At 42.2% G+C, this 26,276-nt stretch overlaps 1 protein-coding gene across 3 annotated transcripts in view; it reads left to right on the forward strand.

The window, feature by feature from the left end:
• The window catches only part of LOC135548744 (calcium/calmodulin-dependent protein kinase kinase 1-like), a 137,691-nt gene extending 111,417 nt beyond the window's left edge, over positions 1-26,274 (forward strand). For 2 of the 3 annotated variants that reach the window (XM_064978638.1, XM_064978640.1), the window contains 2 exons: positions 19,626-19,673; positions 21,238-26,274. In XM_064978638.1, the coding sequence (XP_064834710.1) occupies positions 19,626-19,673; positions 21,238-21,463 (274 nt within the window). In that variant the 3' untranslated portion in view covers positions 21,464-26,274. The remainder of the gene's footprint in view (positions 1-19,625; positions 19,674-21,237) is intronic. The other variant, XM_064978636.1, reaches the window with a different exon arrangement.
• The last annotated feature ends 2 nt before the right edge of the window (positions 26,275-26,276 follow it).

Here is a 26,276-nt window from a genome sequence, read left to right on the forward strand (position 1 = left end):
TGTAGTGAATATTTGTGTGATGTTGTCATTTCTATGTGTATGTTTTGTATTGTAAAAAATATATATATGTTACATATATATATATATATATATATATACAGTGGGGTAAAAAGGTATTTAGTCAGCCACCAATTGGGCAAGTTCTCCCACTTAAAAAAATGAGAGAGGCCTGTAATTTCCATCATAGGTACACTTCAACTATGACAGATAAAATGAGGAAAAAAAATCCAGAACATCACATTGTAGGATTTTTAATGAATGTATTTGCAAATTATGGTGGAAAATAAGTATTTGGTCAATAACAAAAGTTTATCTCAATACTTTGTTATATACCCTTTGTTGGCAATGACAGAGGTCAAACGTTTTCTGTAAGTCTTCACAAGGTTTTCACACACTGTTGCTGGTATTTTGGCCCATTCCTCCATGCAGATCTCCTCTAGAGCAGTGATGTTTTGGGGCTGTTGCTGGGCAACACGGACTTTCAACTCCACCAAAGATTTTCTATGGGGTTGAGATCTGGAGACTGGCTAGGCCACTCCAGGACCTTGAAATGCATCTTACGAAGCCACTCCTTCGTTGCCCCGGCGGTGTGTTTGGGATCATTGTCATGCTGAAAGACCCAGCCACGTTTAATCTTCAATGCCCTTGCTGATGGAAGGAGGTTCTCTCTCAAAAGCTCATGATACATGGCCCCATTCATTCTTTCCTTTACACGGATCAGTCGTCCTTGTCCCTTTGCAGAAAAACAGCCCCAAAGCAGGATGTTTCCACCCCCATGCTTCACAGTAGGTATGGTGTTCTTTGGATGCAACTCAGCATTCCTTGTCCTCCAAACACGACGAGTTGAGTTTTTACCAAAAAGTTATATTTTGGTTTCATCTGACCATATGACATTCTCCCAATCTTCTTCTGGATCATCCAAATGCTCTCCAGCAAACTTCAGACGGGCCTGGACATGTACTGGCTTAAGCAGGGGGACACGTCTGGCACTGCAGGATTTGAGTCCCTGGCGGCGTAGTGTGTTACTGATGGTAGGCTTTGTTACTTTGGTCCCAGCTCTCTGCAGGTCATTCACTAGGTCCCCCCGTGTGGTTCTGGGATTTTTGCTCACCGTTCTTGTGATCATTTTGACCCCACGGGGTGAGATCTTGCGTGGAGCCCCAGATCGAGGGAGGTTATCAGTGGTCTTGTATGTCTTCCATTTCCTAATAATTGCTTCCATAGTTGATTTCTTCAAACCAAGCTGCTTACCTATTGCAGATTCAGTCTTCCCCGCCTGGTGCAGGTCTACAATTTTGTTTCTGGTGTCCTTTGACAGCTCTTTGGTCTTGGCCATAGTGGAGTTTGGAGTGTGACTGTTTGAGGTTGTGGACAGGTGTCTTTTATACTGATAACAAGTTCAAACAGGTGCCATTAATATAGGTAACAAGTGGAGGACAGAGGAGCCTCTTAAAGAAGAAGTTACAGGGCTGTGAGAGCCAGAAATCTTGCTTGTTTGTAGGTGACCAAATACTTATTTTCCACCATAATTTGCAAATAGATTCATTAAAAATCCTACAATGTGATTTTCTGGATTTTTCCCCTCATTTTGTCTGTCATAGTTGAAGTGTACCTATGATGAAAATTACAGGCCTCTCATATTTTTAAGTAGGAGAACCTGCACAAATGGTGGCTGACTAAATACTTTTTTGCCCCACTGTATATATATATCTTAATCTAACAATTCCCCAACATCTACCTAATACACACAAATCTAAATGTAATGAATAATAATATGTACATATAAATATATGGATGAGCGATGGCCGAGTAGCATAGGCAGGATGCAATAGATAGTATACGATACAGTATATACATATGAGATGAGTAATGTAAGATATGTAAACATTATTGAAGTGGCATTGTTTAAAGTGACTAGTGAGTCTCTATGTAGGAAGCAGCCTCTCTGAGTTGATGATTGCGGTTTAGCAGTCTGATGGCCTTGAGATAGAAGCTGTTTTTCAGTCTCTGTCCCAGCTTTGATGCACTTGTACTGACCACACCTTCTGGATGGTAGCGGGGTGAACAGGCAGTGGCTTGGGTGGTTGTTGTCTTTGATGGTCTTTTTGGCCTTCTTGTGACATCGGGAGTATTGAGACTACGGTACGACAAGCCCAGACCCGAGAACCTGACCTCGGCCGAGGTCCCACTAACAGACTTTATGTTCCACGATCAGCCCGTTCTCGAGTGCCTCAATGGGGACAATCCTCAAAATTAACTGGGCATCCAGGGGTTAATCAGACACTGGAGTTCCTGAGGCGGAAATTCTGGTGGCCCAACATGATTGAGGATGTGAGATCCTTTGTCGCGGCCTGTTCCACCTGTGCCCAAAGCAAGTCTTCACAACAGCTACCGGCTGGGTTTCTCCAACCTCTGCCCATCCCCAGCTGGCCCTGGTCCCATCTGTCCTTAGACTTTATCACAGGGTTACCTCCATCCCAAGGGCTTACCACTATCCTGGTGGTCATCGACCGGTTCTCCAAGGCAGCCCATTTCATCGCCTTACCTAAGTTGCCCTCAGGGAAAGATTACCCATGTCTTTCGACTACACGGACTTCCCCAGGACATTGTCTCAGATCGTGGGCCCCAGTTCGTTGCACGGTATTGGAAGGCCTTCTGTTCCCTGTTGGGGGCGTCGGTGAGTCTCTCCTCGGGGTTCCACACAACCTATATCAGATATTTCTTTGTAGTATTGGCCAATAGCCATATTTTTTTCATTTTATGGCTTTTTTAACCATGACAGAGCATAAAACACACTCTAGGATCTGAACATTTCACTTAATGATACGAAAAGTAAATTGAATGGTGAAAATGTTAATGGTGGAAAATAAATAGATATATTTTATTTATTTATTGTACAGGACATTTCTTTATGGAGACCCTGAACTGATTTTTTTGGGACCCATTTGTTCGTCAAAAGCCATTTCTGGGCCAGAAAAATAAATACATTATACAGGTCTGTTATAATTTGTACACATTTATTATTTGGAAGTTCATGTTGGAGATGCAATATTGTGAACATTTTCGGACAATACCTATACTGTCTAATGGAAAAACTGTGCAGGCCAACCAGGAGCTGGAGAAGTTCCTCTGCTGTTTCATCTCCACTCAGGCCAGAAGCTGGAGCAAGTTCCTCATCTGGGCAGAATATGCTCATAACACACTGCCGAACTCTCGCCATTCAAGTGTCAGTTCGGGTTCCCCCCTGTTTCCTGAACAAGAAGCCAAAGCGGGGGTGCCATCAACCGAGGCGTTCATTCGAGGACGTCGCTGCACCTAGATCAGAGCACGATCCTACTTGCTCCAGTCCTCTGCCCGACACCAACACCAGGCAAACCGGCAGCAAAGGCCTCTTCGGCTCCTCTGACCGGGTCAACGGGTGTGGCTTTCCACCGGTGATCTTCCATTGAAAGGTGGACTCGTGGTAGCTCGCTCCATGCTGCATAGGACCATTCAAGATCCCGAGTCGCATCAACCCGATCACCTATCATTTGCAGCTTCCCAGGTCTATGAGGATCTGTCCATCCTTCCATGTCTCCCGTCTCAAGATGGTAAGGACCAGTCCCTTCTCTCCCTCCACACCTGCTGCTCCGCCCCCTCAAGCCCAGCCTAAACTGTCCGCCGTTTGTTGGAGGCTCGTCAAGTCCAAGGCACCCGGCAGTACCTGGTGGACTGGGAGGGCTACGGTCCCGAGGAGTGGGAGTGGGTGCCTGCCCGGGTCATCCTGGATCCGGGAATTGTTAGGGACTTTAACCAACTATGTGGTGGTTGCCCTGGCTCAGCGGCTGGAGCCGCTACTAGAAGGGAGGGTACTGTCATGGTTCTACCTGTCACCAGAGGGCGGCAGAGAACATCCTATAGACAATAATGACATTCTGGTGTGTCCTATAACTCATTAATATTTCCCTGTTAAAAGAGGTGTGTTTTCTGGTTTCCTTTGCAGAAGGTTGAATTGTTTACCGTGTGCATTTGTTTCCTGAGTGAGTTTTCAAGATTTAGTGTTTGTTGTTTTTTTCCAGTGTATTGTGATCCTGCAGTTACTGTTTATCATTAAAGTATTTATGTTTATCCTTAACCACTTATTCCTCATCCGGTGTCTTCTCTGCACCTGGGTCCAACCTCACCACGTTACACTGTCTTTCTCTCTGTTTTCTAATCTAATCCTCCCCCCTCTCTGGCAGTGAATAAGAGAAAGACATAATGGTTTGGAACTGTCCCGGTTTTACCTCAGATGCCCCTGACCTGTGGTGTTTTTGTTATTTTGTATGCATTTACTATCCCTTTGGAATAGTAAACCTTGAGAATACATTGATGTTTATTGGCTATACTAGACCTATACTGGACCTGTCATTAATTAAACAATTTCTCCTAAACATGTAACTTCACTGGGTAAGATAAGGATAATGAGAAAGTTGGAGTCACATGTGACACAAAATCTGTATTTGACACAACAAAGGGTAAGCTGAACATTGGGTGACCTGAACATTGACTGGTTAGCAACTAGCAATTCCTCACAAGAGAAAAATTCTGTGACTAATGCCTGTAATTTGACCCAGATTATCACTCAACCAATTAGAGTGCATGCCAATAGTGTTGGATCTGTGATATCCACTTGTATTGATTATATCTTATTCTTCACTAATGCCGAAAAGCTTTGCTCCAAAGCACTATCAGTTACCTTTGGCTGTAGTGTCCATAACATTGTGGCAATAATAAGGAAAGCCAAAGGTTGGGCATGAAGTAATTTAATGTATAAGTGTTTTCTCAGAACTCAAAATGTTTTCTCAGGACTCTTTTGTTGAATATGTAAAAAAGGTATGTTGTGTATGAGGAAGTTAATCCAGATGCAGCACTGGAAATATTTGTAAAATGATTCATGCCAATTGTTGACAAGCATGCACCTGCTAAGAAATTAACTGTGAGAACTGTTAAAGCCCCCTCGATTGATGGTGAATTTAAAAAATTTATAATTTAAAGAAATTATTCAAGAAGTTGACATACTGTAAACTGACAAATGTGACTAAATTGAACAAAAAGAAGAAAAAATTATATTACTATCCCAAGATAAATGAAATAAAAACCAATGGAAAAGGATTTTGGAGTACCTTAAATGATATCATGGACAGAAAACCCAATTCATCGCCGTTCATTAAAGTTGATGGGTCATTTAAAACAAAACCTTTCCATATTGCCAATGATGGCACCGACAGACAGCTCTGCTTCTAGTTTCTAAGCAACAGAACGTTTTTTGTGTTATTACTTACATTCAGAAAGAACATTTGGATATCAGAGCAGCGGTAACTCACCAGCATTACGACCAGGAATACAACTTTCCCGATTTGGATCCTTTGTTCGTAGCCCCCAAGACAATTAAACTTATCCCAGGTTGTGCCAAGACACTGTCGGCAGAGAAGAGGTATTCGGAGTGGACTTAGTTGTCCGACTCAGGAGGTGTGCACATCATCCACAACTTCTGACTATATTACTCACTAATGTTCAGTCCCTGGACAATAGAGTAGACGAGCTCAGGGCGAGGATCTCCTTCCAGAGAGACATCAGGGACTGTAACTTACTCTGTTTCACGGAATCATGGCTCTCCCCGGATATACTGCCCCCTCCATACAGCCAGCTGGGTTCTCAGTTGTGTAGATAGGAATAAAAAACTCTCTGGGAAGAAGAAAGGCAGAGGTGTATGTTTCATGATTAAAAACTCATGGTGTGATTGTGGTAAAGTACAGGAATTCAAGTCTGTTTGTTCACCCGAAGTAGAATACCTGACAATCAAATGCCGACCGCATTACATCCCGAGATAATTCTCTTCGGTCATTATCACAGCCGTGTATATTCCCCCTCAAGCCGATACCTCGATGGCTCTCAAGGAATTGCACTGCAACTTGTGCAAACCGGAAAAAGCATATCCTGAGTAGGGCTGTGGCGGTCATGAAATTTTGTCAGCCGGTGATTGTCAAGCAAATAACAGCTGGTCTCACGGTAATTGACCATTAATTAACATAAACATGTTTAGCATCTCCTGGCTTCCACGCATAGCCTTCAAGCCACTGATGCAGACCTTTTAGAACATCTACTTTTTAAAAAGTCTAATAAATCCATTTAACTTATTGGTTATAGGGGGCGCTATTTTAATTTTTAGATGAAAAACGTTCCCGTTTTAAACAAGATATTTTGTCACGAAAAGATGCTTGACTATGCATATAATTGACAGCTTTGGAAAGAAAACACTCTGACGTTTCCAAAACTGCAAAGATGTTGTCTGTGAGTGCCACAGAACTGATGTTACAGGCGAAACCCAGATAAAGATCCAATCAGGAAGTGCCGCATTTTTTGAAACAGCCTCATGCCAATGACTCCGCAACTATTAATGAAAATCGCAAATGAAATGAAATAAATATATTTGCTCTCAAGCTTAGACTTTTGTTAACAACACTGTCATCTCAGATTTTCAAAATATGCTTTTCAACCATAGCAAAACAAGCATTTGTGTAAGAGTATTGATAGCTAGCGTAGAATTTAGCGTAGCATTTAGCGTGGCAATTAGCAGGCAAAATTTTCACAAAAACCAGAAAAGCATTCAAATAAAATCATTTACCTTTGAAGAACTTCGGATGTTTTCAATGAGGAGACTCTCAGTTACATAGCAAATGTTCAGTTTTTCCTGAAAGATTCTTTGTGTAGGAGAAATCGCTCCGTTTTGTACATCACGTTTGGGTACCAAAAAAACCTAAATTCAGTCATCAAAATGGCGAACTTTTTTCCAAATTAACTCCATAATATCGACTGAAACACGACAAACGCTGTTTAGAATCAATCCTCAAGGTGTTTTTCACATATCTCTTCATTGATATATAGTTCGTGGAAGTCTACTTTCTCCTCGGAATCCCATGAAAAAATACTTGCAGTTGAAGATGACCGAGGACACCGGGCGGACACCTGGCAAATGTAGTCTCTTATGGTCAATCTTCCAATGATATGCCTACAAATACGTCACAATGCTGCAGACACCTTGGGGAAACGGCAGAAATTGTGGGCTCATTCCTGTCGCATTCACAGCCATATAAGGAGACATTGGAAAACAGAGCTTCAAAAATTTTGCTAATTTCCTGTTTGAAGGTTCGTCTTGGTTTCGCCTGTAGCATCAGTTCTGGGGCACTCACAGATAATATCTTTGCAGTTTTGGAAACGTCAGAGTGTTTTCTTTCCAAAGCTGTCAATTATATGCATAGTCGAGCATCTTTTTGTGACAAAATATTGCGCTTAAAACGGGCACGTTTTTTTTATCCAATATTGAAATAGCGCCCCTATAGATTCAAGAGGTTAATTTAGATGTTGCTTGCAACTTTAGACTTCTTGTTTAGATGATGGGACTCTAATGAAAAAATGTGCTTGAAAGGAATCAGTCTTTCATTCACAATTTGAAAAGCACTTGATAATATTCTCACGAGGTCTCAAATTTCCAAGAGGCATCCCCCTTGTGTGGCAGTAAGTGAGTGGTGCTCCGAAGCAGACTCTCTCAGAAATCTGTCAAGGATCCCTCTGGAACTTTCATTGCGCACACCTGGCCCCTATTCCCACTGATTGTATTTGTATATATGCGCCCTGTGTTCACCATGGTGGGGTCGATTATTGTTACAATGTCCATTGGTGCGTGTGAGTACCTGTGCTGTGTGTTTTGGGCTTTCATGCCCTTGTGGATTGGGCAGATGATTCCGGATCTCGTCCCATATGTTAATCATTGTGTGTGTGTATGTATTCGAGGTACTCCTTGCTCTTTTGTCTGGGTCTCAACCCTGTGTTTTGTGTACGTGTTTGTTTGCCATTACATGGCATGCCGTAAAAATATATATTACGCATTCCTGCACCTCTCTCCCGAATATCTTCATACCAACGTGACCACATCTAAATTCTTATTAGCCAATTTCCCGTCACGTGATCGGGTCCTTCTCACAGGAATTTCACCTAAGAAGTAGGCTAAGTGAATGAAGACAGATACATTGGGGACGCAACTGCGTGCGTCCCTCTTATCTAATTCCGAGGCGCATATTGAAGATATGAACTGTCTATATTTAGCCTACTTTTCGACAGCCAACAAGATGAGTAAGGCCTAACAAACAGCAAAGGCACTAGCCTATGTCAATCTACTATCCCCCAATGTACAAAGGTCAACCTATTCTATTGGTTGTCCTTCTTTGCAATAAATAAATATTCCAAACATACTCTGGGACATTTGTGGGATGCAATAGATCCCAAATTAATACAACCATGAGGTGTGCAACTATGTTTTCAAAATCTAGCCAAATACATTTAAGCTCAGTTTTTAACTTGTTATGGCTGCAATCCCGTTAACGGGATAATTGTCATCAACAACCGCTGAATAGCATAGCGCTACATTCAATGAATATTACTACAAATATTTATATTCATGAAATCACAAGTGCAATATAGGAAAACACAGCTTAGCCTTTTGTTAAACCTCTTGTCGTGTCAGATTTTGAAATTATGCTTTAGAGCGAAAGCAATCCAAGCGTTTGTGTAATTTTATCGACAAAACATTAAGTACACTTAGCATCAGGTAGCTTGGTCACGAAAATCAGAAAATCAATCAAATGAATCGTTTACCTTTTGATCTTCGGATGTTTTCACTTACGAGACTCCCAGTTACACAAGAAATTTTCCTTTTGTTCCATAAAGATTATTTTTATATCCAAAATACCTCCGTTTGTTTGGCGCTTTATGTTCAGAAATCCACAGGAAAGAGCGGTCACGACAACGCTGACAAATTCCAAATAGTTTCCATAATGTCCACAGACACATGTCAAACGTTTTTTATAATCAATCCTCAGGTTGTTTTTAAAATATATAATTGATAATATATCAACCGCAAATGTCTTTATCAGTAGGTGAGGGAAAAGCAATGGCTGTCCAAACTCAGTTGCGCGAGCAAAACTCATGTGACCACTTGACGTGATGTTATCGTTCTGGCTAATTTTTCTAAATAAAAGCCTGAAACTATGTCTGAAGACTGTTGACACCTTGAGGAAGCGATAGGAAAAGGAATCTGGTTGATATCCCTTTAAATGGAGCAAAGGGAGGCTATGGAACATGGAGTTTTTAAAATAGAAGCCAATTCCTGTTTTGATTTTCCTCAGTATTTCGCCTGCAATATCAGTTCTGTTATACTCAGACAATATTTTGACCGTTTTGGAAACTTTAGAGTGTTTTCTATCGCATACTAATAATAATATGCATATATTAGCAACTGAGACTGAGGAGCTGGCCGTTTACAGTGGGAACCTTTTCATCCAAGCTACTCAATACTGCCCCTGCAGCCATAAGAAGTTAACACAAATACTTTAATATTTTTCGTACCTCATATACAATGTAGATGGAGACTTCGTACATGTTGTGTATATTCTTTTCAAGTTATAGTTTTTCCTTTATAACACTTTTAATTACATTACAAAATCAAAACCAATATGACATTCGTGTTCTATAGATCATCTCTGGCCATTCCCCACGGTCTCAAGTTATAAATATTGTTCCAGTATTCGCTTTTTGTATGTGTTAGAGTTTCAGCGGAAAAAGTCTGTTGTGACTCCCCATCCCGCATGAGGGAGCGTAATCATTGACTGACACTAATTAGCATAACGCAACGGACATAAATATTCCTAGAAAATATTCCTATTCATGAAAATCACAAGTGAAATATATTGAGACACAGCTTAGCCTTTTGTTAATCACCCTGTGATCTCAGATTTTCAAAATATGCTTTACAGCCAAAGCTAGACAAGCATTTGTGTAAGTTTATCGATAGCCTAGCATAGCATTTTGTCCAGCTAGCAGCAGGTAACTTGGTCACGGAAATCAGAAAAGCAATCAAATTAAATTGTTTACCTTTGATGAGCTTCGGATGTTTTCACTCACGAGACTCCCAGTTAGATAGCCAATGTTCCTTTTTTCCAAAAATATTATTTTTGTAGGCGAAATAGCTCCGTTTGTTCTTCACGTTTGGCTGTGAAATCGCCCGGAAATTGCAGTCACGAAAACGCCGAAAAATATTCCAAATTAGCTCCATTATATCGACAGAAACATGGAAAACGTTGTTTATAATCAATCTTCAAGGTGTTTTTCAAATATCTATTCGATTAATATATCCACTGGGACAATTGGTTTTTCAGTAGGACCGATTGGAATAATGGCTACATCTGTATTTTACGCGAGAATCACTCTGGGAGCCATCAGGTGACCAGTTGCGCAATGTAGCCGCTTACGGGTATTCTTCAACATAAATGCGTAAAACTACGTCACAATGCTGTAGATACCTTGGGGAATACGGAGTAAAAGTAATCTGGTTGATAGCCCATTCACTGCTCAATAGGGACGCATTGGAATGCAGCGCTTTCAAAACATGAGGCACTTCCGGATTGGATTTTTCTCAGGCTTTTCCCCTGCAATATCAGTTCTGTTATACTCACAGACAATATTTTTACAGTTTTGGAAACTTTCGAATGTTTTCTATCCTAAACTGTCAATTATATGCATATTCTAGCATCTTGTCCTGACAAAATATCCTGTTTACTACGGGAACGTTATTTTTCCAAAAATGAAAATACTGCCCCCTAGTCACAAAAGGTTTTAACAAAGCACATTCCTTGGTGGGTTTTGGAGAAGGAGATCTCTCTGGATCTCCTCTCCTTTAATTTACGGCAGGTGGACTGTTCTTACCAGTGTGCTTGATATACCCGGATGTATTGTAGTGTGCTGAACAAGATTGATTGCTCACATCAATGTCTCTGTTTCTTCGTTTAACGTCCAAATATGGTGTCAGAAGTGGGAAAACTATTCATGAGCGAAATGTTCGGGTGTACAAAAAATGTGTCCGTGAGTAAAAGATAGCCGGAATTTACCTTAGCTACAGTGAGTTTGCTAGTTAGTGTTATTAGTATCGGATAGACATGGCTGTGAACATTCCCCCTCCCACCGAGGGGAATGTGAACATTACTTTAAGCCAGCAAAGAATGTTATCTACGAGCATTAGGTTTTTGGCTGTTACAAACAGGAGGGCGGGGAGTCCATTGACAGCTGTGTCACCAGTTTAAGGGAAAAGCAGCTACATGTGAATATGGTGTTTTAAGAGACAAACTGATCAGAGATAAGATGCTCTGTATAGCTGATGAGGGCATGCTCAGACGTTTGCTGAGATAATTTGACCTGATACTAGGTTTGGCAGTGGAAACATGCCGTGCAGCACACAGATATACGGATAAGGTCCATGGAGCTAGAAAGGTAGCATATGTACAATGTCAATGCAACATTCAGTCAGCCAGTAAAGAAATTCCCCTTTGCCACAGATAATGCTAATGCTAATTCTACAGCCAACTCTGCAATAGACAGCCCCAATACGTGCAGATATTGTGGCATTTCTCATGGATGTGGAAAACAACCCTGCCCGGCATATGTGAAAATGTGCAAATACTGTGGCATAGCTTATCACTTTGCAAGGGTCTACATGAAAAGCAAGAGAAAGGAGGGTAAAGTGCACTCCATTGAAACAAACACAAATCAAGGGAACAACAGCACTGAGAATGATTTCTATGCTAGCGAGTGCATAGGGGCAGTGAGTGCCCCAAAATATTTTTGTCACTCTACAATTTAACAATTAACCACAGCAATGTCAGCTAGATTCGAGGGTCACATGTAAAGTTATAAGCCTTAAAAACAAAAGGAGGCTCGTGCCCAGAGACAAACTCACAGAGTAGCAACAAGCTGAAGCTGTATACAGGCCAGTTGATGGACTCTTTAGGCCTGTTTTTTTACAGTGTGTTGTGCGGGCCAGAAACATACCCGTAAGTTTGAAATAGTTGAGGCTAGGAAACAGCCATTACTGCCTGGGTCCACATGCGAGCGCCTCTGGCTTATTAACTTCACAATCCCAGCAGACCTTAACATTGTAGACAAAGTCTTCAACTCACCGGTCGAGTCAGTTCACGCGAAGTCCACTTTGAGTTGGACGCAGCAATCCAGCCTGTCCAGTGTACACCCCGCAATGTACCAGTGGCTATGAAAGCAGACGCAAAGGCTCAGTTTGACAAATCAAAGAAGATACATACCTCACAACTGTCACTGAGCCTACAGACTGGGTAAGTAATATGGTTATTGTCAAGAAATCAGACAATGCATTGATTCTAAACACCTCAACCAGGCACTGGTTATTATTCCCATGTTAGAGGATGTTCTTTACAAGCTCCTGAAGGCCTGAGTCTTCATGCTCATTGATGCCAGAGCTGCCTTCCTGCAGTGCAAGCTCGACGAGTACAGCAGCTACCTGACCACCTTTTTAGACAACCTGGGGCAGGAAGAGGTGGTTGAAGCTCTCATTTTGGGTCTCCGTGGATCCAGAGGTGTATCAGTGGAAACAGCACGAGCTGCTGGTGGGACTCAATGGCGTGGAACCCATAGCACATGACATCCCCGTAGTTGGCTGTGGAGACAGTAATGAGGAGGCAGAACTTGACCATGACTCCATGCTGCTGGCCCTGATAGACAGATGCAGACAGGTCAAACTAAAGCTAAGCATAAAAAAGCTTCAGTTCAAAGTTCCAGAGGTCCACTTTCACGGGTGCATCTTGTCCTGCACCAGATTGAAAGCGGATCCTGAGAAAGTGAAGGCTGTGTTGGACATGCCCCCTCAATCTGACGTGAAGGCACTGCAGTGCTTCGTCAGATTCCTCACCTACCTGGCCAAGTTTCTGCTGTGGCTCTCGCAGGTGTGTGAGCCACTAAGGACGCTCATGGACAAGGACGCCATCTGGCATTGGCTCCCAAAACATAACGCAGTCGTGAGGAAAATAATGCAACTGGTCACCCAGACACCTGTACTGCGATACTACGATGTGTCAAAACCTGTCACGATTCAGAGTAACTCTGGTCAGCGTGGACTGGGCTGTTGCCTCATGCAGGGGGGCCTGCCTCTAGAGTGCTCACTCCAGCAGAGCAGAACTATGCCCAGATAGAGAAGGAGTGCCTCAGCATTGTGTTTGTAAGGCAACGCTTCTGCCACTACCTGTACGGGCACAACATCATTACCGCAGAGACAGATCAAGCCTGCAGAGCATGCTACTGCCTCTACAAAGCTACAACCTCAAGGTGGTGTATAAACCATGGCAAAGATGTATGTGAGTAACACGCTCAGCAAGGCTACTACATCAGGCACACACATGCGCCATGCATGAACAACACAGTTTGCAGCTTACAAACAGAGCAAGTGGATGTTGAACACGTCAACCAGGCTGACTACCCCAATGTTACAAATCAGACAGCAGACAGACTGGGGCGAACCCTCCAGGCATTGAGGTCTGTGATTCTGATGGGCTGGCCCAACTGCACTGAAGAACCTGTTCTAGCCATCAGAGAATCTTGGCCAGTTAATGTTGTGCCTATAGGTTCCCATGCGGGAAGTACACCCGTGCCGTTCAGCTGAAACGGTGGCGCAGGGAATGCAAAAATATTCTTCAAAATATTTAACCTCCACACACAAGTCCAATACCTGAAATGAAAGATAAACACCTTGTTCATCTACCCAGCGTATCAGATTTTTAAAATGTTTTACGGCGAAAACATAGCACATATTTATGTTAGACCACCACAAAAACACAGACAATATGCAGCCATTTTGTAGAACAAAAGATACAATCACAAAAGCAGGATTAAAAGAAAAATCATTCACTAACCTTTTGAAAATCTTCATCAGATGACAGTAATATGACATGTTACACAGTACATTTGTTTTGTTCGATAATATGCATTTTATATCCATAAATCTCGTTTTACATTAACGCCATGTTCAGAAAATTCTCCAAAATTTCCGGAGAAATGCTACGCCAGATAACAGAAATACTCATCATGAACTTTGACTAAAGATACATGTTCTACATATAATTAGAAAGATACACTGGTTCTTAATGCAACCGCTGTGTCACATTTTTTTTTTTTACGTTACGGAATTAGTTTACCATGCAATAATCTGAGACGGCGCTCAGACGTAACAATATTTCTCCGCTATGTTGGAGTCAACAGAAATACAAAATTACAACATAAATATTCCCTTACCTTTGATGGTCTTCAATCAGAATGTAGTGGAAGGAGTCCTACTTCAACGATAAATCGTTTTGTTTCATAATGTTCAATTCTAGTGTCCATGTAGTAGCATCTGCTAACACTTTCAGCTCAAATGCCCAAAAAATTACTTCTGGTCCAGAATAATTGTGCATCAAAACTTCCAAATTACATATTACAGGTCGATGAAACTGGTCAAACTAAGTGCAGAATCAATCTTTAGGATGTTATAATCATACAGATCGAATATCATTCCAACCGGGACATCCATGTTCGTCTGAGGCTGATTGGAACAAAGGAAGCACTCTTTCCCAAGCGCGCATTTCACGCACATGAAAATCTTTGCGACACTTATAACTTTTCACCCCATTAGGTCAAGTTCACAGCATATGCTCCATTCCACGTTCTACTGAATGAGGACATCTAGTAGAAGACATAGGAAGTGTTTCCAGATCCATAACTTGTTGGGAAGGGAGGGGGCGATGACGTCAAAGTTGCCCCAACTTTCAGGATCCCAAAACTAGTTTGGAAGATTGCCTGCCCTGTGAGTTCTGTTATACTAACAGACAGACATTCAAACGGTTTTAGAGGCTTCAGAGTGTTTTCTATCCAATAATAATAATAATATGCATATATTAGCAATTTAGGACAGATTTTTATGCAGTTCACTATGGGCACGCAATTCATCCAAAGAGGAAATACCGCCCTCTATCGTTAACAAGTTTTAAAGAGGAGCTCAGTGTTCAAAATGGAGTGATAATTCAAGGGTCAGATAGCTGTTCTTCCCCGGTCCCTGCACCATGAGATGTTGGTGCGCATGCACTCAAGTTACATTGGAGGTGAGGCCTGTTACAGAAAAGCATGTGACATGCTGTATTGACCAGGAATGCAGAGTGAAATAAATGACAATGTCAGTAAATGCACCATCTGCATTGAATATGCCATTGAGCAACAGAGGGCGACAATGGAGCTACCGACACGCTCCTGGCAGACAGTAAGTCTAGATCTCTTCCAGCACAGTGGCAAAGACTTTCTTCTGGTATCATTACTCAGACTTTTGGGAGATTGACTTCCTCCCCGACCTCTGAGCAGAGACGACAATCAAACGTTGCAATGCGCAGTTTGCCCGCTATGGCCAGCCATGTAGTGTAATCTCAGATATTGGACTCCAATTCTCCTGTTTTGAGTTCCGGAAATATTCTGCAGAATACGAATTTGAGCATGTCACCTCATCGCCATGTCACCCTGCCGACAGGGAAGGCAGAGTCGGTAGTCAAAATTGCGAAGGCAGGGATGCCTGGAAAGCGGTCCTGCAGTGGCGCAATACCCTCAACTGGAGGCATGAATAGCAGCCAGACCTATCGCCTCATGGCACGGAGCTTAAAAGCAGCTCTGCCAGTAGCCAACACTCTCCTCGAGCCCTGTGTGGTGACGTACATGGTGGAGAAGCTTTGTCACAGAGGACAGATGTCCAAGTTCATCAATGACAAATCAGCAAATTATACTTACCTGAGCTTATGGTAGGTGAAGCGGTGCGGATGAAGCCACAAACAGGGGACCAGACGGGTCTCTGGAGACTCGCATCCTGTGTGCATAAAGTTGCACCACGCTCCTACTTGGTCAAAGTGAATGGATCACTGTACCATCGTAATAGGGTTGACCTTCGGGTTGCTGAGCCAGCACCTACTCCGAACCCTGATGGTCAAAGGGGTCGCATGACAAAGAACGGACACCCAGCAAGTCATGGGCCTGACTCACTGGGCGTAGAGCCAAGGGATTACAGGGCAGCTGCTCCCTCGCCCATCAGGACTCCCATGTTCATCAGCACTCCCCTAAGATGACACTCCCCTAAGGTGACACGCCTGCAGTGATCCCACAGTCCTTGGGAAAAAGCCCCTTGTCTTATCATGCTGTGGGCGGCTGTCCCTGACACCTAAAATACTTCATCTGTAGGTTTCCTATTATGGACTGTTGACAGACAAAGATTTTTTTTTAAACTTTTATTAAAGAAGTTAAAAAATGTGAAAAGTGAAGAGATTATCAAAATGTGTTGAAAAATAGTTTAACAAAACTGAACTGTTCATGTTGGATGTTATTACTAGGTTTGTTGTGATTGTGAATTGACAGCTCCTTTCCTATTTTATAAAATGGAATATGTTAAAAGTGTAAGATGGCACGTTGTTTACCATCTGTTGGTAAATGTTAATTACTACAACAACAGTGTTTTTACCCATGTGCTTGATATACCCAGATGTATTGGAATGTGCTGAACACTGGTTACTTGCATCAATGACTGTCTTGTCATTTAACATCCAAACATAACACAGTGATACCCATACGGGCCGCTCCCAAGGACTGTGAACTCTCATTCTCTGTGGCCGACGTGAGCAAGACATTTAAGCGTGCTAACCCTCTCAAGGCTGCCGGCCCAGATGTAATCCTAACCGTGTCCTCATAGCATGTGCACACCAGCTGGCTGGAATGTTGACAGATATATTCAATCTCTCCCTATCCCAGTCTGCTGTCCCCACTTGCTTCAAGATACCCACCATTGTTCCTGTACCCAAGAAAGTGAAGGTAACTGAACTCAATGACTCGCCCCACAGCACTCACTTCTGTCATTATGAAGTGCTTTGAGAAGCTAGTTAAGGATCATATCACCGCCACCTTACCCGACACCCTAGGGCCTATACCCACTGCAATTTGCGTACCGCCCCAATAGGTCCACAGATGAAGCAATCACCATCACACTGCACACTGCCCTATCCTACCTAGACAAGCAGAACATCTACATCATGTAAGAATGCTGTTCATTGACTACAGCTCAGCCTTCAGGCTGGGTCTGAACCCAACCTGTGCATCTGGGACCTGGAATTCCTGATAGGCTACCCCAAGTGGTGAAGGTAGCAGCACCTCCACCCGCTGATCCTCAACACAGGGGCCGCACAAGGGTGCGTGCTCAGCCCCCTCCTGGACTCCCTGTTCACCCATGACTGCGTGGCCATGCACGCCTCCAACTCAATCATGACGTTTTCCGACGAAACAACAGTGGTAGGCCTGATTACCAACAATGGCGAGACAGTGTACAGGGAGGAGGTGAGGGCCCTGGCGAAGTGGTGACAGGAAAAAAACTCTCCCTTAACGTCAACAAAACAAAGGAGCTGATCGTGGACTTCAGGAGACAGCAAAGGGAGCACACCCCCATCCCATCAGCATCTGGTCTGGCTGAACCACTGCCTCGTATGGCAACTGCACCGTCCGTAACCGCAGGGCTCTTCAGAGGGTGGTCTGGTCTGCCCAATGCACCCACACATCTACAGAACCCGGTGTCACAGGAAGGCAAAGAAGATCATCAAGGACCTCAGCCACCCGAGCCATGGCCTGTTCACCCCGCTATCATCTAGAAGGCGAGGTCAGTACAGGTGCATCAAAACTGGGACCTAGCGACTGAGAACCAGCTTCGATCTAAATGCCATCACTGTTAAATAGCCATCACGCATCAACTTCCAACCAGTTCCCTGCCCTGAACTTAGTCTCTGTCACGAGCCGGTTACCACCCAGTTACTCAACCAACATTGCTCATCATAATATGTCTTAATTCCTTTCTTTTACTTTTAGATTTGTGTGTATTGTTAGATATTACTGCACTGTTGGAGCTAGGAACACCTGCATTAACAACTGCTAAATACAGCTCTGGAAAACATTGAGGCCACTGCAAAATTATCTGTTTTTCTGTTTTTCTATTAATAGGTATGTGTTTGGGTAAAATGAACATTTCTGTTTTATTCTATAAACTACTGACAGCATTTTCCCAAATTCAAAATAAAATATTGCCATTTAGAACATTTACTTGTAGAAAATGACAACTGGTCAAAATAACAAAAATATAGTGTTGTCAGACCTCGAATAATGCAAAGAAAATAAGTTCATATTCATTTTTAAACAACACAATGCTAATGTTTTATCTCAGGAAAAGTTCAGAAATCAATTTGGTGGAATAACCCTGATTTTTAATCACAGCTTTCATGTGTCTTGGCATGCTCTCCACCAGTCTTTCACATTGATGTTGGATGACTTCATGCCACTCCTGGCGCAAAAAAAATTAAAGCAGCTCGGCTTTGTTTGATGGCTTGTGACCATCCATCTTCCTCACATTACAGAGGTTTCAATAGGGTTCAGGTCTGGAGATTGGGCTGGCCATGACAGGGTTTTGATCTGGTGGTCCTCCATCCACACCTTGATTGACCTGGCTGTGTGGCATGGAGCATTTTCCTGCTGGAAAAAACAATCCTCAGAGTTGGGGAACATTGTCAGTGTAGAAGGACGTAGAAGGACGCACATTTCCTTCCAGGACAACCTTGTACGTGGATTTTTTCATGCATCCTTCACAAAGACATATCTGACCGATTCCAGCCTTGCTGTCGCACCCACTGTGAAATTTGGTGGAGGATTGCTGAACTCTTCCTAAGTTAAAACATTAGTATTGTGTTGTTTAAAAATGAATATGAACTTATTTTCTTTGCATTATTCGAGGTCTGACAACACTGCATATTTTTTGTTGTTTTGAACAGTGTTCATTTTCTGAAAATAAATTCTCTAAATGTAATGATGGGGCTGTGAGTCGGAAGCAGGTTCAGGTGAAACGTTTTAATTAAACAACAAGAACACGACACTAACATAAGGCAGTATGCCGATGCACAAGAACAATACCAACTGGTGAGTGAACATGGGAGAGTGACATATAAAGGGGAGGAAATGATGAAGGTAATGGAGTCCAGGTGTGAATCATAATGATCATAATGATTCACAGGTGCGCGTAATGTTGAGTGCCAGGTGTGTGTAATGATGAATCCTAGGACCGGTGGTTAGTATTCTGGTGACATCCTACGCCGGAGGGGAGGAGCAGGAGCAGACGTGACACTAGATGACAATATTTTTATTTGGAATTTGGGAGAAATGTAGTCAGTAGTTTATAGAATAAAACAAAAATGTTAATTTTACCCAAACACATACCTATAAATAGTCAAACCAGAGAAACTGATCATTTTATAGTGGTTTCTTATTTTTTTCCAGAGCTGTATGCAGCCAATACTATTTTATTTTATTTTAACCTTGCCCATCAACTTGGAAGCACAACACCACTGCCCCCTGCTGAGGACATGACCCAACCACCGCGTCTCTACAAACCTTACACACTAATGGAGGCTAACTGACATTGCATGACAGATGGATTCTTTCAGGCACAGATCTAGGATCAGCTTACAGACCCTATCCCTAACCGTTAGGGAAAAACCTCAAAGCTGAGCTGATCAATGTCGAAGGGCAACTGACTCCCAGGTGAGTGTAGTGGTGGAAGGATGCTCATAGCTCTCCGTCACCCTCCAACGACCTCTCCTGACCTCAGGCTCTGACCTCTGACTCTGTGTCCATTTTCTTCCCCGCTCTATCTGCTGCAGGGATGCGTGGCCGTTCCGTCACTCTTTAAAACTCCACCCCTCTCTAAGGTAAAGTTGTGTGGTCATTGGTCTGGCACGCTGTCTGTCAAAATTCCTAACAACCCCCCATCCTGTTGTCCTTATCCATTGGTGTTCCTTCATGAGAATCGCGGGGCAAATGTTTTTCCCCAACTGTCAATCCAACTGTGACTCAAAAGTCTCCGACTGCCATCTCCCTGTGTTACACATAACGTGTTGTTGTCACCATTTCTGTGTGTTGTCATCGAAGTTGGTGTTTCTTGCCTTTCTCAATGCGATGACATTAGGCGGCTCTTGTTTCTCGCCACGTGTATGATAGAGATTAAATATGTGACTGGTTACAAGACCTTATTTAAATTTGTGACAAAAATAGAACTTTACAGTTTATAAAAGTGCGGACTCCGAGCTTCGAAATGGCACCGTATACTGCAATTGGAGAAAATTATGGGAAAGTAATGCTGCTATGAAAGTTGATATACTTGTTTATCCACTTTTGAGGTTTTTACACTTGCTGGAGAGCTCTTCTTTGTGTACACCCATTCAGCATTGTAGACACCCTCTTAAGCCTTAGTCCCACCCATCTCTAAGATTTCACATGTGAACGGGACTCTATATGAATGGATATTTTTTGTCTCCTTTGTTTAGCGAGCTAAATAAGTTCATCAGCACCATATTATCTGTTATCTCAGCCAATTGTGGCAAGTCAGGAACAATCCTGTCTTTTTCCCTATAGCTAAGTGCTTTCTCCTTGGCTACCCACATGCAAAAATACTACAGTTTACTATAGAATTCTGTAGTAAACTGGTATACTGTAGAATACTATACTACACACCTCGATCATGTGTAGTACTTACTATAGAAATGTGTAGTATACTGTGCAATACTATAGTAAATACTACAGTATACTACAGACTGCAAAAACATCACAGTAAATACTACAGTAATATCCACAACAACCCTACAGTCTGCAAAAACACTACAGTAAATACTTTAGTATATACTACACTATTTCATTTGCATACACCCTGCCCATATCCCAATTTGTGCCACCAATATCTATACTTGTCATGTAGGTTTCTCATTTATGTGTGGCACAAATTGGGATATATTGTGTTCGCTACAGGTTATAGAAAAGAGCAGAAGCTCTGAACTATCTGTTCAGACTTCAGTCCTACCTACCTACCTACCTACAGGTTATGGAAAATTTGCTGTTGGAGTATTTTGTCCAGTAGATTTCCTCAAAGACAAAGCCCCCACTGCTATGTCAAAGCTTAAAAAAAACACTACAGTAAATACTATACGGAAGTCCGCAAAAACACTACAGTGAATACTATAGTATTTAACCATAGTATACTATGGTATTTTTTCTTTTGGGATAAACTAGGCTTGTCATTTTATATTTGTATTCATATTTACAGATCACATACCAGTTTGTGATTAAGGCACATGAAAGTTCACATTTTCAAGAAGGCAACAACAACAAAAATATGTATTTGTTTTTACGGTTTCTCTCTTTCCCTGTCTCTCTCTCTCTCTCTCTCTCTTCCCCTCTCTCTCTCTCTTCCCCTCTATATGTCTCCTGTCACTCTTTCAGAAAGGGCAGTAGTGGAGAGGGAAGTAGGGAGGGAGAGCTCGAGACCTACATGAAGATGAACCCTTCTCCTGAATCCCGTTCCTCCTCCTCTCCTCCAGTCAGCTCAGCCCAGTTCTACACAGCCCTCTTAACTGCAATCTTACGCTCCTACCTTCAGTGCTTCTGGACTGAAACAGTGTTTTTACTTGTGAGAAGTGGCTCAACTCAAGCATGGCTTCCCCTTTAAAAATGATATGCCGTTCCCCTTTAAAGCCCAATCTGTACATTGCCTCTCTCCCTTTAAATCTATGATGCACTCCGCTCTTCTAATCCTGTCCTTCCCTCCATCCCTCCCTGATCTCTCCTCACTCCATCATTGCGTGTAATCACCCAAAGAAGCACATAGAACCCAGACAACACTGTACCACTGCCAGGCGTACTCAAGACTACTGGAAATTCCTACTGTATGTCCGTCTGCTGGCATTGTGTTGCTGAGGAGAAGAGGAATTTTTGTCTGTCGTGTTTCGATGTCACTTTACCTAGACAATGCATGGTGAACGTTATCGCCGTTCAGAGACTCTCTAGGCACCATTCACAGTGGACAATATTGGTGCCCTTAAGAGCCAGCATGACCAAGAGACTGGAGCATGCAACTGACATTATTACGCCCCCTACCGTTTGAAACAAGACATACACACAGGGATTTTTTTTCAGTAGTTTGAAGGGGCAATCTGCAGACGCTTCATACATTTTTGGACTTATAAATGTATTAATTATATATACCTATGATTCTTGAAGAATATAACTTATAAATGCATCATAAGCTTAGTTTAACTGTCATACCCCATCAGAACCAAAAGCTTGTTTTACTCCAATGTCTGTAAACACACACTGTATAGCCTCAAAATATGCTTGACACTATCATTTGTATATATTGAAGGGTCAGTCCTTGCATCTATAACTCTGTCTATTAATATCACAGTGTTTTTCCAGGCCCATCCTTCAGCTTTTTACCAAAACAGAGGGGAACCTTTTTGTTATTGTTTCATCTGTGGGTTGCCCCTTTAATGCTGCAGCATTGTACATAGATCATAAATGTGTGTGTCAGTGTAATGTCATTGTTGTCTATCTCACCCGTACATGCTAAGCTGTCAACATAACCCTTAAGTAATAATAATAATAATATATTATATTTTAAGCGCTTTACAAGACACCCAAATTCACTTTACGTACACAATCTAATCTGCACGATTAAAAGCAATAAAATCATACATTAAAATGAGTAAGTATATAAAACTACACCGAACATAAGGACAGACTAACCAGGAAAAAAAACTGAACAGGATGACACTAAGGGAAGTGAACTAGTAAGGGATCTCTAAGACAACAGATAATGTGAAGAGGTGTGTCTTTAGTGTGGACTTGAATATGCGTATGGATTGTGAGGTTTTGACATGGAGAGGGAGGGAGTTCCAGAGTTGGGGGGGGCTGCAATGCTAGAAGCATTGTCTCCCATGGAGCAGAGCCTGGTGTGAGAGATGGTTAGGAGGCCAATGTCAGAAAAGCGCAGTGAAGTGTAGGGCTGCAGGAAGTCAGTAAGGTATGTGAGCATTTTGAAGATGATCCTGTATTGAACTGGGAGCCAATGGAGTTTCAGGGTGGGGGTGATGTGGTCCCAAGGTTTGGTGTCTGTGTAGACTGGTCTCTTCCTCTCTGTTGCTCTAATTGTCTCCCCTTCATTCTCTAATGTTTTTAGTAGGGTACAGAATTAGAGAAGGGCTGTTTCTCTGAATCGCAGGCAGTAGGATGAAGCAAGCCCGTTTCTCTCCCCTGTCTCCTAGACTATAACAAGAAGCAGCAACCTATCCTCCTTAAAACACATTTGAAGCCCACAATTGTGAAAGGGGGAACACTAATCATATTTATGCAGCCTATTAATCACCCTCCCAGAACCAAGTAAATGTTATATTTCAATTTAAGAAAAACTTCATTGGAAATTGGCCCATTCATTGATAGGGATGCATGTGAGATTGTACAGCAGTAAGCTGGGTTATTTGTCCTTTATACATTCTTCTCGATTTCAAAATGGAAGTGAAAGCAGGTAATGGTGTTTGTATGTACTGTTTCTTGATTAGTAAAAGGTTAATTTATGAAATAAATGTGAATAATTGTGTTATTCTCATAACGTCCAAGCATGGTGAAGGCTGCACAAATGTAATAATTGTGTTATTCTCATAACATGCAAGCATGGTGAAGGCTGCACAAATGTAATAATTGGTTATGACATTTAAATGTAGTTAAAGTATGAGTTTGGTGGTCACTTTATGAAGTGTTAGAGTTAGACCAAGAGTTTAAAGTAATACAGAAATTATTGGTATTTCAGTTGTGGTTAGGATATATTGACCAAATTTTCAGGAAAGTTTTGGATGTATTTTCCCTTCAAAATGCCCCTGGATGACCCTAGAAGCGTGTGTAAGTGTGTGTGATGGATAATCTCCAGTTAGACTGTGCTCAGAGGGAGCTTTCAGAACTTTACTAGCTGTCATGGTGTGTTTCTTTGTTTGATTGTGACAAACAGCTAGAGGGGACTCTCTCTCTCCCCCCCTCCCTGTCTATCTGCCTCTCCCTCTCTTCCCCTTTCTCTTTCCTTCTCCCTTCCTCCACACCACTCTATCCTTCTCTCCCCCGCCCCCTCCCTGTCTATCTGCCTCTCTTCCCCTTTCTCTTTCCTTCTCCCTGCCTCCACACCACTCTCACACCACTCTCTCCTTCTCTGTCTCTCTCTCTATCACCTCTCTGTTTCCCTCCCTCTCTCTCGGCCAGCTCAGGCACTTTGTACTATATATGAAAGCGTGTTGTCAGTCAGAGCACAGTGATCTGTTCCACAGCTCTTCCAGGGACCATTACAATATGATGATTAGGAACAACACAAACAACAACCACTATCTATTCACAACCACACAATGTGGCAGAGAATGGCCCAGTAGAGTGATTTCCATTCATCCCTCTCTTCCGACTTGATGCAATTCTATTGTGCAAAACACTCCATTGAAATTAGGTTCTGAGGATCGATAAGAGGGTAGCATATACATATACAAGGGTCAATGCCACTTCTGAATTGAGCCTCTGTGATATGAGCCTCTCATTTAAAGAAATACTAATTGTGTGCACAATCATAGAAATGATGGACACAATTTATGCAACTTCAAAACATGTTTCCTATAATATCATCTTAGTCATGCAGTATTTATAGGCAGTATGGAAGACCTGATGTCAGTAGATGTGTGTTTGGGAGATGTGTAATATTGCTGTCTGTCTCTCTAAGACCAGGATTCAGTCTTATCACACTGTGTTGACAATTCAACTTTTAAAGGCAATGTTCCTACATTTGCTGAGATTGCATTCATGGTAAACGTTGAAGATGACGGCGCATTCGGAAATGACCTTTGAATGGCACATTGTCGACAGCTGCGATATAGGGAATAGCCACTATATAGGGAATAGCCACTGTATAGGGAATAGCCACTGTATAGGGAATAGCCACTGTATAGGGAATATTCACTATAGGGAATAGCCACTGTATAGGGAATAGCCACTACATAGGGATTAGCGTGCCATTTTGGATGCATCGTAACCCTCTGGTGGACATATCAGTGCACCTGTTAGGTGCTACAGTCAGAGAAGGGGTAGAGGGATTGTAGTGGAAGAAAAAAGCTTTATTATGCATTCCCTGTTAGCCGGGCCAGAGAGTGTTTTCTCTTTCACTCACTTATACCATCTTCTCTTTTTCCCAGTCTTTTTCTTCTTCATTGCCCTGCTGTTGCCTTTACACGTCAGTGTCACCTATTTACGGCAGCCATATTTAATTGTGCTTCCGTCTTTGTGAATATATGTATATTTTTTTATCATTTCTATTACAGGTACATGCAATTTCAAGTGCAGAGTTTCAATCAACCATATGAAGAGCTTGCTTTGTTTTCTGCTATGGCTTTTTATTTTGTAACCTTTCATTTTTCCCCTGCTACCTTTAGGGTGAACGCTATGTTCGTGTTGCGCTGGACGTAGTTGCTTTTTGATGGAGCTTTTAAGGGTTTGTCTTAACCCACAGACTGACCGGTGACTAACTTCTCTTAACTGAAGGGCTGTTGGGATTGAAATAAAGACGGCACCTGTTGTGAACCAGCTGTCTGCCATGTTCAAGTCCCCTCTGATGAGATGGCACTTTATATGTTGACAGTGATGCTAAAGGGAAACACAGTTTTTTTGTAAGTCTGTCTGGAGCACTGCACTCGCAAGAATCTTTATCCGTGTCTAAGGTGTATTCACCTTTGTAATGTATGTGTATGTACAGGTATGTGTGTGTGTCAGAAGTGCAATGTTGTTGTCATTAGATTACTTCACTGTTGTGTTCTGATTCTAAATGCACTCATGTGCTCTTTCTTTCTGTCTATTATTCCAGGTACATTACATTGTCTTGGGAGTTGAGCTGGATGCTATTGACGCTTTTATAATTCCTTCAACCAGGGGTAAAGAGGGAATCGTCTTCAACAGATGAAACAGGCCTGTGAGAGTGAGAGTGTACATAATGTTAAGATTAGGACAGTGTCATGGTTTTAGCATCGCTGCTATGTATCATATGGGATTGTCCAGTCTCTGTGTTAAAGGTCCTGTTTCCTGTGTAGATGTCTGCACTATTTCGCATTTCACTGAAGCCCTGTTTATACCTGGTGCTAATCTGCGTCGTGTCCGGATCTCTTCCACATTATTATTGTGTCCACATTTTTAGTCATGTGTAGGCATTTTAAAGATGTATTGTGAAATTATTTTCATCAGAACTTATAACGGACAAGATCAGGATGAAAGATGCATGTTAGAAGCAGGTATGAAAAGAATGAATGGGGCTTGAATGTCAAGGTTCTTAAAGTCCCACAAACAAAAAAGCATGGCCCACCTGTACTGAATGCAGCTGTTACAATGTAAATATGTACCAAATATATACAGAAGCTATTTTTGCATGCTTTTTGTACACCTAGGCACACAATAAAATAAAATAAATATTC

Source organism: Oncorhynchus masou, chromosome 11 (assembly GCF_036934945.1).
Source record: "Oncorhynchus masou masou isolate Uvic2021 chromosome 11, UVic_Omas_1.1, whole genome shotgun sequence".
NCBI classification, from domain to species: Eukaryota; Metazoa; Chordata; class Actinopteri; order Salmoniformes; family Salmonidae; genus Oncorhynchus; species Oncorhynchus masou.